The 15,697-nt window shown below is 52.3% G+C and overlaps 2 protein-coding genes across 8 annotated transcripts in view; both read left to right on the top strand.

Moving 5' to 3' along the window:
- Nucleotides 1-15,697, top strand: part of LOC122377105 (solute carrier organic anion transporter family member 5A1-like) — a 67,535-nt gene that overhangs the window by 18,143 nt on the left and 33,695 nt on the right. The window lies entirely within an intron of this gene.
- Nucleotides 11,971-15,316, top strand: LOC122377142. Its single transcript, XM_043357105.1, has 2 exons — nucleotides 11,971-12,693; nucleotides 13,440-15,316. The coding sequence occupies exons 1-2, from the start codon at nucleotides 12,366-12,368 to the stop codon at nucleotides 15,071-15,073; spliced, it is 1,962 nt and encodes a 653-aa protein (XP_043213040.1). The 5' UTR covers nucleotides 11,971-12,365; the 3' UTR covers nucleotides 15,074-15,316.

The following is a 15,697-nucleotide window of genomic DNA, read 5'->3' as shown; positions in this document are numbered from 1 at the left end:
GTCCGCGGGGAACAGGTGGCATGCAGTCGGTGTGGTATCTGTCCACTGGTGACAGATAGTCAGCGCGTTGTCCATCCGCTTTTTGGTGATAGCCGGGCAGCCGCACACAGAAACTTGTGTTGTGGCTCCCCTCACAAGTTTCTGCAGCAGCTTGACGACAAGCGGCAGCCGTTGCTAGCGGGGAGTGGATTCTAGCTGAGACCACCGTCTTGTGATGTAACCACGCGCCAGACGCCTTAGTGTCGTAATAGCAACTCGGCGAGATGCTGCTGTGTATGTGGCGCCTGGGAGTCACGGCGGCTGTCCCGTTATCAACTGCAGACCTCGGGCGGTTCTGCGAAGGGGAGCAGCCCGAGACCGGATGGGAGCGGAGAGGGGAGCTGTCTCAGTGAGACACAGGAGACACTGGATGCTCTGTGGTATAAAGACACTGCAACACTGCAGCTGGCGAGATACCGAGAATGGTGAAAGGATGCCATAGTTGTGCCTTCGCAGTGTGGGATGATTGACTCAATGACTCACTCGCTAGAGCCCGGGGAGGTGGTCTGGAATCCGTGGGTGGCGTTGGTGGTCCCTTGCAGTGTGGAGCTTTAATTAAACCGTTCCAGGACAGCCGACCCACGGATTGTATTTAGAACCAGCCCAGGGGAGGAAACTCCCACACAAAGCTCAAGGTCGCTACAGGATTGACGGGCTGTCGCTCGGAAATAACTGGATTGTAGATCTATCTCTGCTGGCACGTGTCACTGCGGTGCCGCCGTCTATGGGTGACCCGGGCAGACAGTGCTCAAACAATGTCAGCCTGAAATCGCTGGCGGTCAAAGTCCAACGTCTCTATACAATGTTCTGTCAATAGTCTCATAATCAGACCCTCTTGAAGATGAGATTAACTGCTAATGCTCAGAGCTGATCAAAAGGCACGACACTTTGAGAGCGCACGACCTCGGTGCTCGGTACGCAGCGGTAATCGTGACTAATCTACTCCTGTGTGGAATGCGGGGTAGTAGGCTGCTGCTCAGTTTTGTGAGGCTGTACTTTGGACAAACGGCTGTGGATTACCAGCGGACCTTGATTAAATCCACGAGTGCGATGCGGAATGCCCAATATATTTTGTTGGCGAGGTCCCAATAGACGCCCCCGAAGGACCCCTTCTCCCATCCGTCCCGGGTACCCGATCTCCCGGCGCGCTCTTTGATCACGCTCCAGCCTTGTGTGCCGACAATCCCTTCATACGTCCGTGAGATGCCGTGATGGCCGGCCCCGCCCGTCTGATCAACGCACCAAGGCCGGTAGCGGTTGGGCGTGGTGGGCCAGGCGTGGCGGCGGGGGTGTGGCTCACAGATGACGCCGGTACACACCCTAACCTTCGTACCGTCATCGACACCTTCACTGCCGTCACTGTGACTGACGCCAGCACCGCACTGCCCACCGCCACTAAAATTTAGGACGGCAATTATCTTGTTGTCACCGCCAGTGACGCTCCTCTCTTGCGTAACACTGAAAAGGACATTAACATCGCTGGGCAAACATGTTGCAGTTGCAGTTGGTTGAGTGTATGCTCCACTACCATTGTCTGCTGCATCATTCGGTGCTCGTCTCCCCGGGTCCAGCATCTCCCCTATCTGCTTGGCTCAGTATCTCGCGGATCTCGTCTGGCTAACTCAGGATCCGGGCTCATGGCCACTTACAGCGACTGGCCCGCCCAGTCGACTGGTCCGCCCAGGTCAGCTGGTCCGGCGTGGGTGTCCCGTGTCCAGCCCATGTCTGAGTCGGTCGCGAAAAGCCGGGCGTTGTGGACGTCGTTCGCCGGCCTTGTTAATCATGCAGGGTCTGGCCGGTCCCCGGGGACAAAGTGCTGATTGGTCAGCGCCCACAGGGGAGGTGGGCTGATGCCTGATGGGGCGGCCGCGGGCGGACCTCCCTGCTGCGAGCCGATTTCCTGGGATGCTGGTGATATGCAGTGACAGATCATGGAGTAGGGTTTGTCTGGGAAGGCGTTGTCGGAGGACTTGGCCGTTGGCGAATCAGTGGAACATTTGGGGATTGTTACATCCAGGGGTCTCTGAGCAGTCATCTTTTGGCTGAGTTTGTGCAATTAAAAATTTGAGGGGTGGTGTGGTCGTCCCTGCCTCTGATATGCAGAATGTTGGGTGGTTTCTTTCGTACGAGGACTGGCTGTCACTGCCAAGTGCCAGCCATTGTTTTTTGTTCAGGAATCTTTCCAAGGTGACCTTTACCAGAGAAAAGGCGACCCATCGCCTGGTAACTGAGGGGCTTCGAGAGATCATAAAACGGGTTCTGGGGTGGTTTTGATCAGGGATGCGGAGTCGGAGTCGGAGTCGGAGTCGGAGTCGGTCGGAGTCGACAGTTGTGACCGGAGTCGGAGTCGGAGTCGGAGTCGGAGTCGATTTTAGAAACCCGAGCCGGAGTCGGAGTCGGAGTCACCGAAAATCTGTCGACTCCGCAGCCCTGCTAGGTCTGCGGAGTCGGAGTCGGGAGTTGGAGTCGGTCGAAGTCGACAATTCTGCCCGGAGTCGGAGTCGGAGTCGGAGTCGGAGTCGGAGCTGGTTTTTTGAAGCCGGAGTCGGAGTCGGAGTCGGAGTCGCCGAAAATCCATCGACTCCGCAGCCCTGGTTTTGATGGAACTGGGCCGTATTTCGTGCTTGCGCAACTTCGAGAGGATGTCTGGAACTCCGATACGGAAGAAAACGACTCGTATCGTGTGGAAAGTGTATCGTATGTCCTGTGATAGCACCTAAGCTGTCGCCCATGAGAAGCGTCCATCTATTTCACTTATAAAGAAGCCTATCATCAGATAGCTCAAACGACAAACCCCATCACGCTATCCCAACCAAAGACGGATGCCACTGTTACTGGGTGAAAGAGGCGTCGCTGCTGTCGTTTTTTACGCATGGGAGCCGGTTCCGTGCGGCTGGCGTCACGCGTCACGCTGCTGTGCGTCCCGTCACGTCATGTCACGCCTGCCGACCTCTGGACACGGGTGGCGTGGTGCCGAGGTGGCAGCCGCAGCCACTCTATTTACACGTGCGGACCGCGACCGGTCGCTGGCTGGGAACATGGCCCGGCAGCGCCCGGGGACATTCCATTCATCCGGCCACGTGCCGCTGACGGGTGGCGCTGTACCACCCCACGTGCACAGATGGTACGGAAAGCCTCCAGCGGACGTCGCAGCTGGGAGCCGTCTGCGGCAATTAGGAGGAATTTTTCTCTTCAGCGCTCCCGCTTATGGTAGAATGCGTTACGGTAATTCAGGCGACAGGACCTCGAGCTGCGTTTGACTCTCCGAGTCCTACGACTGACATAAGTCGAGTTCCGCGGAGGCTGAATGGACTGCAGTGCCTTTGTTGCCTTCACGGCAGGCCTGCAGTTAGCATGATGGATCGGTCGCTGATACGGCCTCTCAGGCACAATTGAACTAAATTACTCCATTGTGTCATGCGGATTAGGCGAAATTTGCGACTATCTGTCTGGTGTCGTCAGTGGTTGCGCTTAATGCCACTTCTTATTTTTAGCAACATTATTTAGCTTACGAGAAAGGAAAGCTGACTGAGATGCTCCCGTAAATATACCAGTCACCTCCAGTTTCAGAAGTTCTGAGTCTATCTGTGAATCGCCTGGTCGTTTTAAAGTCGCTGCCTGCACGCCAAATCCTCTTGCTGGTCTTCTTCCAGTGCAAGAACTTCTGCAGTCTGAGCTGGGCGAAGCTGGTCAACTAGCGCTGATGGTCGGTTCCCTCTCTGTGTCTGATAGCGAACCATTTGCAGCTGCACGACAAAGCCCGCACGTGCTCAGGAAGCGGTGCTAAACTCTGAACGCCAATAAGAGCTGTGTGCAGTGGGCACAAAATTGGTTCGTAGATTATTGCTGATTGAACGATGTGATTGATCGCTGGTGCTGTAACTGGGATCGGTACATTGAAACATCCTTGGGCCATCAGATCGAAGTAGACCGGCCTTTCCTGCTGATCGTTATCGCGGCCCTCGACTGGCGTTATTGAGGACACTCGACTGATCCAGCTAACATGTCGTCAGTCCTCTGAGTCGGCTGAAAAGTGACTGCAGAGTATAACCATGAGTCGCTGACTATCTTCTACTTGGGCCTGGCTTTAAAGTGAGCTGTCCGAGCCTGGATGTGCGCTGAGAGCTGACAAGCCTGTTTGTAAATTGAGCCTGACCGTGAGTGGTTAGTTGCACTCCAATATGATCGTTGTTGTGGAGTGGCCCCCACTCCCCCAGTACCGCCCTCCGCAACAGAGGTATAACGGAGGCAGTGCACTTTCTCCATCACCGTCCGGTCCCGGTGTCATAACGGAGCTCCGTGCTCCCACGCCGCTGAGTCAGCCTCAGCCGGGCCAGGGGTGCGGCTCACAGCACCGGTCGGGGTCACGGCGTCGCGCCGCCCGCGCCCTCGCCTCCACACCTGACCCCGTCAGAGGGGCACGGCTGCGCGCCTGTCGCGGTGGGGGTGACAGGATATTGTGGATGTAGGGGAGCGATGCTAAGTGAAGGTCGTGAAGGAAAGTGGGTGACGATATCAGAGGGCTTTGTGCGCAAATGTCAAAGAGCTTGGCGCTAAAATGACAAAGCAAGCGAGTGCTCTCAACCACTCGAGTCGTATGCAAAGTAAATGTTACCGAAGGAACTTGTTGTGCATCATACTCCAACAAGCAAGGTCGCAGATATAAAGCCCCATATACAAAGCCAGGTGTGATGCATTTTCGTCTCCATCAGGCATGAGTCATCTGTTTGCTGCTGGGTCATGTGGCGCTTACATAGTCCATTGAGGGCGTGGACCACGTTGAGATATCACCACGACGGGGTGGGACGGTGGTGAAGGGGTGATCTCCCGTATTGTGTCTTCAAGTGGGGCCCCGTGGTGCCTTGCCACAAAGTCGTGGTCTCTCTCTCTCTCTCTCTCTCTCTCTCTCTCTCTCTCTCTCTCTCTCTCTCTCTCTCTCTCTCTCTCTCTCTCTCTCTCTCTCTCTCTCTCTCTCTCTCTCTCTCTCTCTCTCTCTCTCTCTCTCTCTCTCTCTCTCTCTCTCTCTCTCTCTCTCTCTCTCTCTCTCGCAGTGGGTTTGATCTAGTTAGCATCCCGCTATGAGTACCAGAATATTATATTCTTTCTTTTCTTTCCTCCACCTCCCTCTTACACCGACAAGCCTTATGATCTCAAAGAGGCTAAATTTAAACCACTTTAGCTTAGAAAGCTTAGCTTAGAAAACTGCTGCTTACGCGCTTATTCAAAATTGTGCGTCGGCCTATGCAGGAGGCAGCAGTCTCCGCAGCAGCCCTGACAACCTGAAGCTGCAAATAATCCTCTAAATTACACTCCACGAGCTATATTTGGAGTTCAAAGGGCGCCCGGGCATGAGTTCTGCACACGAGCTCATTCAGGAGCAGTTGAGAGCTCTGAAACGGTGCCTCTGATCCACGCTCCGGTCTCCGGGAACGCCAGGCATTTATATTTCCAGCGCGCCTGTGTGAGTCTAATCCCGACGGCGTGGGTCCGGTGTGTCGGTGGCGTTTCATCAGATCTGCCCCGGCCACTGGCTTAGAGCGGAGCGGCGATCCGCGCTCGTCCGCGGCTGGGAAGAGCGTCACAAAGCACGGACTGCTGGCGGCGCTCGGCCGTGGCAGTGACCGCCGCCTCGCCCGCTTATTGGCCCACCGGCGGCTGTTAGCCGTCGTTAGCTCGGCGCCGAACACCCGCAGGCGGTGGACCGAAACCATCGATTGGCTTTAACAAGAGACCGCCGAAAACAGGGCGTCCTGCTGGTCGTCGTGTTGGCAACTCACTCACTCTGTTACGGTCTTCTAGCTTCCGAAACGATGTCTATCTAAGCATACTCAAGCCTGTTTTGGTTCTCGGACAACTGGCACAGAGCTGTGTGTCTTTTCTGACACACAACGCTGTGTCAAACCTGACGCACAGAGCGTTGTGTCAGCGATGGTGGCGGCTGACGCCACGGGCGGCTGTCCAATTAGAGATGATTGGCGGCAGGGCGGTTCGTAGCCGGGCGCCTCTGCCTCCCAAGTCGGCCGTATTTCATGTCGGTGTTGCCGCCTGGCTTAGTAGGACGCTTCCCGATCGACCTAGGACTAACCCTGACACGGTGGCAGTGACCCAGTCGACGCTGACTGAACACACGTCGGTTTTGTGGCGCTTTTTGCAGAGCGTTTGTCTTAGGCAGGGCCGTGCTTCTATGCGCCTAGCAACTGCTTTGTTCAGAATTGACCTTCTTGTTTTTATCCGGTTATCGGTTTATCCCATTATCCCCTATCGTTGATGGATTACGATTTTGTTTTTAGCGTGGGAACTGTATGTCCCATAAAATTAAAACATTTCCGCCTCAATGCCTTCACTTTTTATACCCGTTAGTCATACATGCTAGAATAAAGTCATCGAGGCTTTGTATTCGTAGCTATAGCACGTGTTCGTAGCTCGCCGTCCCAGCTCTTGAACACAAAGAGACCATCCTGCATGGCTGGGCTGTACCACACCAGAGCGTGCCTCTCTCTGATGGTGTCGATCATTTTACTGCACTCACGCATGCCATCGTGCCTCGTGGCTCATTGTTCGCGCGGGCCGTGCCGCTCGTGCTCTATTGTCGCCGATCTCTGAACCGTGGAACGGGGCCGGCGAGGCGATGTCGAGGCGCGCCGGTATCGAGGCGCGCCGGAACGGCCATCGCCGCCGCTCGTTCGGGCAGCTGATGGTGCTCGGAACGTCGCGACCGAGCAGTGGCGGATTTAGGATTTGAGTTTAGGGGGGGCAAACATTGCGCCGCCAGGCAAGTCGGCGAGAATTTCAAACGTCCAGTCTTAGGAAAAAAAACGAGCTACCCCTTTTTTCTCCTCGGATTTCGGGATTTTTTTTTTGATTTTTTACATTTTTGTCAGTCCGGCCAAGCCAGGGCAGCGCAAAAAAAATTTGCAGCCACCCTGACTCCGGGAGATAGTTAGAGAATAGCTCACCGGCGCTATGGACGGTCCGTCCTCTACCTCCCGCATCACCTCGGCAAGACCTCGTCCGAAAGGTCCGCCCGCGCCGGTTCTCAAGGGCTTCTGTATCCGGAGACCGATAAGGGTCGCAGCAGTAGGTTCATGTGTAAATGCCCACGACCAAAGGCCACATCAGCGTACCTGCGATACTATACGCAGTCAGGGTTGCCACGTAGTTAAACGTACCCGCGCCGGGCCGGGGGGTGTTTGAACACCCCCCCCCCTGCGGTTTTTCGCAGATATCTCAAAAACGGCGGCGCGGAGCGCCGCCGTTTTTGGCACACCTGTTTGTGCATCTTTTCCGCACATGTTGTGAAAATTTCAGACCCAGGTCATCTTAGGTCAGGTCACCAGGTCACGCCAAGTGACCTCACCTCAGAAAAAATAAGAATGCTCGTCATAGCTACACCGACTGAACGATTGCCTTGAAACTTTCAGCGATTGATTAGAGCAACACTATGTATAAAATGTATATCTCGGAAGTTTGATATCGGTGACCTAAGGTCAGGTCAATTTTGCGGCCTCTCCATTATAAGTCAATGGGAGAAAATTGAAAAGCGTCTGTTTTGCACGAACGCTATTCTAGACACTCTCAAACATCGAGATGTAGGTAAAATAGACACACTGAACCAGAAAATGGCAACTGTGACCCCTCGTTATGTCCCCGAGGTCATCTCAGGTCACGAACAGAATCTAACAGTTTTTCGATGATAACTTCTGATAGAGGCGTGCTAGAGCGCTGAAAACGCCTTAGATGTGTTCGGCTCGACGTTGCGGATCGACTGATATGCAACATGACCTTTTCCGGTCAGGTCATGACCTTGACCTGAGGTCAAATTTTCAAGTTGACCTTTCAAGGTCAAATTATAGTTCATTCGACGCGTCTCGACGAGAGGAACACGATGCTGGCAAAAGTAATGTCATAGCTCTTTTGAGTCAAAAGTTATTGCCGAAAAAAACGTTTTTCGTAAAAACGGCTATTTTGGGGTTTTTGACCTCTGGAGGCTAAACCGTTGACCTGAGGTCAAATCTGAGAACATTGCTCAGAAAGGTCTGTAAAGGGGCTATCGAATGCGCTTTTTTGCGGCGCTGTAGCTCTATCGGTTCCCGAGATAGCCGTTGGCAGTTTCCAAAATGTTGAAATAGTCAACATTTTACCTTTGGTGACCTCTGGTGACCTGACCTTTGACCTGACCCAAAAAATGACCGAAGTGTTTTCGTCCTTATTTTTGACGTTCTTTCGATTGCTGCTTTCTGCGTGTCGCTACGTGGCCCAGGAGCCGAGTTAGAAGGGGGGTGTTCAGACACCCCCGCGGCCCGGCGCGGAATCTCAGAGCACCGGCCCGGCGCGGGTTAACAGTTGTTTCCGGTAATAGAAAATGAGATCAGTCGATTAAGAATCCCAACAAGAAATAGACGAAGAACGGCGCATTTGTTTTCGGTACTGCATTTATTGATGCAATTACAATGAACATTCCTTAACTTTGGGACTAAACTTCGCGAGCTAGCAAAATTATACAATAAGTGTTACTTTCGAGAGGAGATAAACGATGCTTCTACAGACTACATAGGACCACAGCGCAACAGCCAACGGAATCACACTGAACAGCGTTAAGTTCCCACAACATACTGAGCTTCTCCAACACCTCGCAAACCAAAAGCTCTGACTGAGCCTTTCTGTGTTTGTCCCCGTTAGATAACGGTATGGCTCATGAAAAAGCCGCGATTGGTAATCTTCTTTACGTTATTCCTCTCAGAAACCTATCTCGCACTATTAGTTAAGTTAGTCTAATTTCAATAATGGCACAAGTAGGTTTTGGTTGTAGATGTAGGTTGTAGGTGTATTTTAGGATCAGCTCACAACTTAATATCACGAATATGACAACCTTCTAGTCCTCCATTTATTTCACATTTTATTTTCAAACACCATATTTTTAGTATTCAAGTTGTAGTTTTTTAGGGGGGGGCAAAAAGATATGTTTGCCCAGAGGTTTTCCGTTTAGGGGGGGCAATTGCCCATTTTGCCCCAACGTAGATCCGCCACTGCGACCGAGCTGCGGACCGTCTCAGATGTGCTACGGACCGTCTCCGAGTTTGGACGGACCGGCGTGGCGCTGGGGCCAAAGCGGCGGACGGGGAACGATGGTGGTGTGAGAGTGACCCTAATGTCGTGGTTTGTGGTTTTCAGTGCTATCTTACATGCTAAAATTACTATATTTATTATAATACTAGTAGATGTTGTGTGTTGGTCTGCCTGGTGGAAAATTGGTATTTTGTGTAAATTGCTTTTACTGGTTTACTTCTCCCGTATTATTACATGGGCAGACATATAACCGCTGTATATCGTTATGCAGAGGTCTACGGCAGAGAGAAAAAACGTCAGTTTCCCATACGAGAGGTTTGTGGACCTTGTGGGAGGAACCCTGCTCATATTCGGTCACCCAATCTTGGACAGCGGCCACCAATCCTCGTACCATCCAGGACCAGTCACCCCGGCCGCCCCGCTCCCGGGCACTCCGCCCCGTTCACCCGATCGGTGTATCAGCTGTAGCCTGGCACGGTCTGCCGCTCGGAGCTCGCCGTGCGGCTGAGAGGCGTGACTGGCCGCCTCCACCACACGGCCGATGACCAGTCCGCCTGCGCTCTCAACCGAGCGGTGCAGTGAAGGGTCCGATCGGTAGGTCACGATTGTCGGACTGGGTGCCGCTACTGAGCCTTGAACAGGGGGCGGGGTGGACTGGACGGACGGCTGACGGTAGCTCCGCCCGTGACGGCAGGGTGAACTGTGCCTTATTTGGACAGCGGTGACGGCAAAGGTCCGCGGCTGTCCGCCTGTCTGCGTGTCGTGTGGATCATATCGACCTGTTCACAGACTCCACCGCCTCGCCGCTGGGCCGCTGGTCGATTCGTCCCCTGATTCGTCGATTTGTCGCGTCGGTCCGCGTTTTGGGACCTCGGTGTAGCGTCACTAATGTAGGTAGCAGAGCTGCGCCACCGTCCCGGTTTCCCTCCGACTCAGTAATCTTTTCTCCCTCGGCCCAGTCTCACACGCACTCACTCCCCTGTCATCGATCGATACCGGCTCTCGCTCCATCGCCTCTCGCTCTCGCTCCACCACCCTCTCACTCTCACCCTCTTCGCTTCATCCGCCGCTCATTCACTGTCGCCAAAGAGGAGGTGGTGCATCCTTCCGCGCTTTTCTGGGGTCCCCTTGTTCTGTCGAAGTTCCTTCCGACTTCCGTCTTTCTTTGTCCCTCTGTGCATTTACCATTGACTGTCTCCCTGGATCCGTGGCTCGTTTGACCCACTTGCCGGTGCGATCGGTGCGCGCTGGCCGCCCCTCGTTTATCCCCATCAGTTTCGTATCATCTCCGTCCCCGTCCCGGTGGCGGCCGCCGTTCCATCGTCGCCAGCCACGTCAGCAGGGACGGCGCGCCGGCCTTCCACGTCATTACTGACATAGCGCCGTCAGACAGCAGGCGAAGCTCCGGTCCGAGCGTATTACACCTTGCATCTGAGACTATCAATGCATGTCTCGCCTCACGTCCCTGTCCCCCACCACACCCGGTGGGAGGTTCCCAGATATCCTGGCCGCTGCCGCTGCTGCCATCATCTCCCCGTCCTGCCGTGTTGTACAAATGTTTGTGTGTTTACTCTGGCCCCGCGGCCACCCCGGGATGGCTCTGCGGCCGCCGGAGGCGACAGCTGCGTTGTCTCTGGCCACTGCGCACGCCGCCCGCCGCCCGTGGTCCATCACTCGTTTGTTGATGTTCCGCCACCGGTCTGTATTTGTATGTGCAAAGAACTGCTGCCGCTCTGCCCGGAGCTGCACTTCAATCAACCGGGTACTCGTGATGCAGGAAATCGGCAGCCAGAGATGTGTTGTTTTGTGTGACGTGGCGGTCGGTCTCGTTGCAGTTTTGCCTGGCTGCTAACCGGCGCCGTCGGGTCGTCGCGCACCGTACCTTCCTTCCGCCAGGGCTGGTTGGTGTCATCGTTTTGGCGTTCATGGCAACTGCGGACTTTCCTTGAGCAAGACGTTTACCGAGAGCCGAGCTCTTGTCTCGTGGATACGCCAGCCATCTCACTGGCTGTACCGTTACGCCAAGGCTCCCGCGAGAAGGGCTTTGTCCCATTTAAAACCTGTCGGACGCCGCAGCCGCGCACGCCAGGGTGCCCGTGTTCCGTTGGTTTAGCTCGCATGTCATCCCGTCCTCGTCGTCTGCCCCTGACGAGCCAGCCAAGACCAGTTACGGCCAGCTGAGACCGGCCGATACCAGCTGGGCTGGGCTGAATTTTTCGAAAAGGTTTCTCGTCGGTGGGCGCTCTAGATCATTGGAGGTCGCCCGTGACCCGAGTGAACGGTTCGTGCTAAACGATGCCAATAAAGCGTCCGAGGCCCGCTGACGCGTTAATTTGCGGGCCACTCTTCTGCCGTCGGCCGGGTGCTCGGTGATGGCCGCGGTGGGTCGACGGGTCCGCTGTCGGCGCCGCCGGGAAGGGTGACTGATGGGGCATGTCATCCATGGGACAGTGACAGATTGCCAGGACCCAACCGAGACGCCGCCCGAAAACGTCGCGAGGATTTCGTCCCATGATTTAAAGGGCCAGTTGGCATCGGTTTATGCTGCAGTTTGTGTGCCAAGCATCGATCCCAGGCTAGTGGCTGGTTGATAAATATTTTGTAGAGATTAGAATTCTTGAAAGAGTTCCGGCATCATCTAGCATCCACTATCCCAACATCGATGCTGTGAAATGATGAATTCGATCATGGTGGCCGTGACGCTAAATTTCTTTTGCGACTCTCGAATGTGGCCTGTGACTTCACCTGTTACGTGCCGCAGATGATGATGCTGAATTTGAGCACGTGCAGCGGCATGATCAAAGAAAAATGAGTGTGAGCTGAGAAAAATGCAGTGCTGCCAGATTCGGAGGATTTCCGCAAATCTGGAGGATTTAGAGCGTGACTCCGAGGGTGAATTTTCAATCTGGAGGATTTCACTTTCTGGAGGAAAATCTGGAGGATTTATGTTACCAATAAAATGACACTTTAAAAAAAGGGGAAAATTGCATGATCCTGAATAATGTTTACATATAATAAATTACACACACAAAAAAGTGTTCATAATCATTCACAACAACCTATTTGCCTTTATCATTGTGTTTTACTTATTTATCTTAGGAATTCTTGAATATTGTTTCTGCTTGTTTTGACGATTTGAATCGTTTTGTTTACACTTTACAAATTCCTTCTTTCCGGTTGTGATGTGATGTGAGATGTCGTGTTGCGAGTAATTTGCCTTATTTTTATTTGTACCTACCGAATTGTGATCATTTTCAAGCATGGGAAAACACCAGTACACACAACGGTACAAATCGGATTGGGAGAAAGAGCCTGCTCTCCGCGGTTGGTTGGCACCAGTTGAGGGCGACAGCTCTCGTGCGCGGTGCAAATGGTGTGGATCGACGCACATGGCGAAGCACAAAGATCTCGAAGACCATGCTAAGTCTGCAAAGCACAAGAAAAGCGCTGTGGGTGTTAAGTCAGCCAGAATAAATCAGTGTTTCCCAGCTGCCACGTCAAGCCATGTGGAGTCGGTGAAACGGGCGGAGCTGCATTTGGCTCTACACATTGCTGAGCATGGATCGAACGCATCGGTGGACCATCTCGGTGAGTCTGGATCCGTGCCAGGTATTAGTTACTATACCCTGATCTTTTCAGCCTGACCATCGTCATCTGCGCTCGAAGTACCAAAATTGACTAATTTCTTGACTTTTTAATAACAGCGCCAATGTTAAATATAGCCGACAGCGCGTGATAATTTGATTTTGGTACTTTAAATGGATATTCAGGCTTAAAAAATCAGACTATACCTACTTAATTTTTCGCAAAATTTACCGTGAGTTCAATTTATTTGACGTTGCATGTCGGATTAATATGAGTTAGGTAAAATCGTGGTTATTTTGCCTCTCAATCTAGCTCCGGAGTAATGGAATCTTCCTGATTCCTTTCCTGTCATTTCAAGTCTGATTTAATGTAAATGGAGTAGGGTTAAAATGCGTTTCTTCTGTTCGTACGTATGATATTTTCCCATGTCAGTTTTGACGCATTCTCGTAAGATTTCAATAATAAAAACAGCTCATAGAAGATAATTCCTTAGCCACCTTGATTTTTCAATGCCTATATATGTCTACATATTTGTCGACGATGCCTACCTATATGTGCATAAACCGGTCATAAAAATGCATACGTTCATTTGGTAATATGAGTGGCTCTGGGTGATTTGGAGTACAGTTGTGTTTTCAAAAACGCAAGGTTCAAATGTTTTATAATATAACATTCTCTCCCTCCTCCCAACTGTTCAGCATCACTCATTTCTCCCGCTGACATATCCTTATTCCCCGTCCTTTGCTAAGGTGAGGTCCTGTCGAAACGTGTGGACCCCAAATCCGCGATCCTGAAGGACCTACGCCTTCATCGCACTAAGTGTTCCGGCATCATCAAGCACATCCTGGGACCGGTCCTTCACGATGAACTCCTTCAAGACATGAAGGGATCCTTCTTCAGCCTGGTTATAGATGAGTCTACAGATGTTTCGGATTGCCAGTGTTTGGGTGTGATGGTCCGCTATTTTAGCAGGCGTCATAAGCGCGTGATAACCACCCTGTATCGCCTGATTAAACTGGAGTCGGTGACGGCGGATGCCATCACGCAGGCGGTGCTCGACGCACTCGAGAAGGACGGTCTCCCAGTGCATAGGCTCGTTGGGATCGGTGTTGATGGGGCGAGTAGTATGGTAGGTCGGCATCATTCTGTCAGTACTCTGTTGAAGGATAAGGTCCCTCACCTCATGGTAGTCCGATGTTTGTGTCACTCTCTGAACTTGGCAGCTAGTCATGCGTGTGCCGTGCTTCCCCGGCATCTGGACTATCTCATTCGAGAGACGCACAATTGGTTCGCTCTAAGCCCAAAACGTCAAAGGGAGTACGAACAAGTCTTTAAGACTCTCAATCCCGGAGAGAACAACATCAAAATCCCTAAGGTGGCAGAGACAAGGTGGCTAAGTCGTGGGAAAGCGGTGAGCACCATTTTGGATCAGTACCACGAGTTGAAAATGATATTTCAACTCGCGAAAGACCGGGATAGGTGCTATCAGGCAGAGGTGTTGTATAACATGTACAACGACCCGCAAAACCATCTTTACCTGACCTTCATGTCGTCACAGCTGAAGGCTATCGACCGTCTGAACAGAGTGTTTCAGAGCGTAAACCCCGATCCTTGTGTAATTCACAAAGACTTGCAGTCATTTGTGCAGGACTTGCTCCAACAAATTGTGATGCCGGCAACACTGAAAGGTACATCTGCTGACCAGCTGCCAGGACTTGATATACGTGCGAACCTCATTCCAGCCCGAGCAGTGTTCCTCGGACATACGTATCATATAGAGGAGGGGAAGGTTTCAGATGCACAAGGTGTGATTGTTCGTGAAAAGTGCCGCGAGTTTTTAGTCGCCCTGGCAGAGCAGGTTCAGAAACGGCTTCCGGACAACGTGGCAATGCTGTCCGATTTGACCCGACTGTCGGTGGGACCCGATGCTGGACCGAGGCGTTCCATCTCGGGTATCGCTGCCAGATTTTCAACGATATCGGGAGATCCAGATGAGGTTGAGAGGGAGTGGGTCGCACTGCACCGCGACGAGCTGACCCAGGATGGCGCGGGCCAGGATCGCGAGCAGTTTTGGGCAGACATGAGTGAAATATGCATGGCCAATGGTGAAAAGAAATACCAGCACGTGTCTGATTTGGCGATGGCAATTTTGAGCACGCCTGTCTCAAATGCATCGGTGGAGCGTCTGTTTTCTGTTATGAATGTAGTTAAGTGCAAACAGCGAAATGCGATGGGCATTGACATGCTTGAGGCGATATTGACTGTGCGATCATACCTAGCCAACTTCCGTCAGTCATGTGTGACTTACGAGGTTTCTGACCGGATGCTGGCAGCCTTCCGCAGCGATGTTATTTATTCCTGTGAGTGGCCAGAGGGTCTGTGAGCTATAAGTAGGTATGGTAAATATATGCGCCTATGCGCACCCATGGTTCAGTCTGACATTTTGTAACGACAGTTCGATGGCTGCGAAAGAGCATTGCTAGTGTGATATATGATTAAGAGAATTGGAATGCATCTGTATTAATGCCCCGTGTTAATGACGGTCTGATTTTTATGTTCGGTAAGTTACCGGTGGATCGACTATAGAATCTGGAGGAATCTGGAGGATTTCAGCGCGGACGCTGGAGGATTTTCTACCTGACCATCTGGCAGCACTGGAAAAATGGTGACAGAAAAATATAGATTGACCTGGATCGGAACAATGAATTGATTTTCTGATAATAGCAAGGCCATATATAGGGATTATAGTTTTAATACCGCTGATTTGATTTTAACGTAACCTGACGTGATGCATCTTTGATAACAAATTAAAGCCAATATTAAAGATAAAATCAGGCAGCCGCCACTTGCAACATCACCCATGGAAAACTACCTTCTCATATGCGATATTAGGCTGCTAAATCGTCGCCTGTGGATTAGCACTAAGCCATGGGATCACATTAACATCTCCTCGGCCACGCTTTTAGACGATACAACTACGATAATTATTTCATCGCTGTTCGCTCGT

The sequence above is a fragment of the Amphibalanus amphitrite genome, unplaced genomic scaffold, assembly GCF_019059575.1.
Source record: "Amphibalanus amphitrite isolate SeventyFive unplaced genomic scaffold, NRLGWU_Aamphi_draft 000043F_arrow, whole genome shotgun sequence".
NCBI lineage: Eukaryota > Metazoa > Arthropoda > Thecostraca > Balanomorpha > Balanidae > Amphibalanus > Amphibalanus amphitrite.
This window is presented reverse-complemented; position numbering and strand designations above follow the sequence as displayed.

Coding starts and splice junctions, on each gene's coding strand:
- LOC122377142 (XM_043357105.1), top strand. CDS start 12,366: ATGGGAAAACACCAGTACACACAACGGTACAAATCGGATTGGGAGAAA. Junction 12,694..13,439: donor CGCATCGGTGGACCATCTCG/GTGAGTCTGGAT, acceptor TCCTTTGCTAAG/GTGAGGTCCTGTCGAAACGT.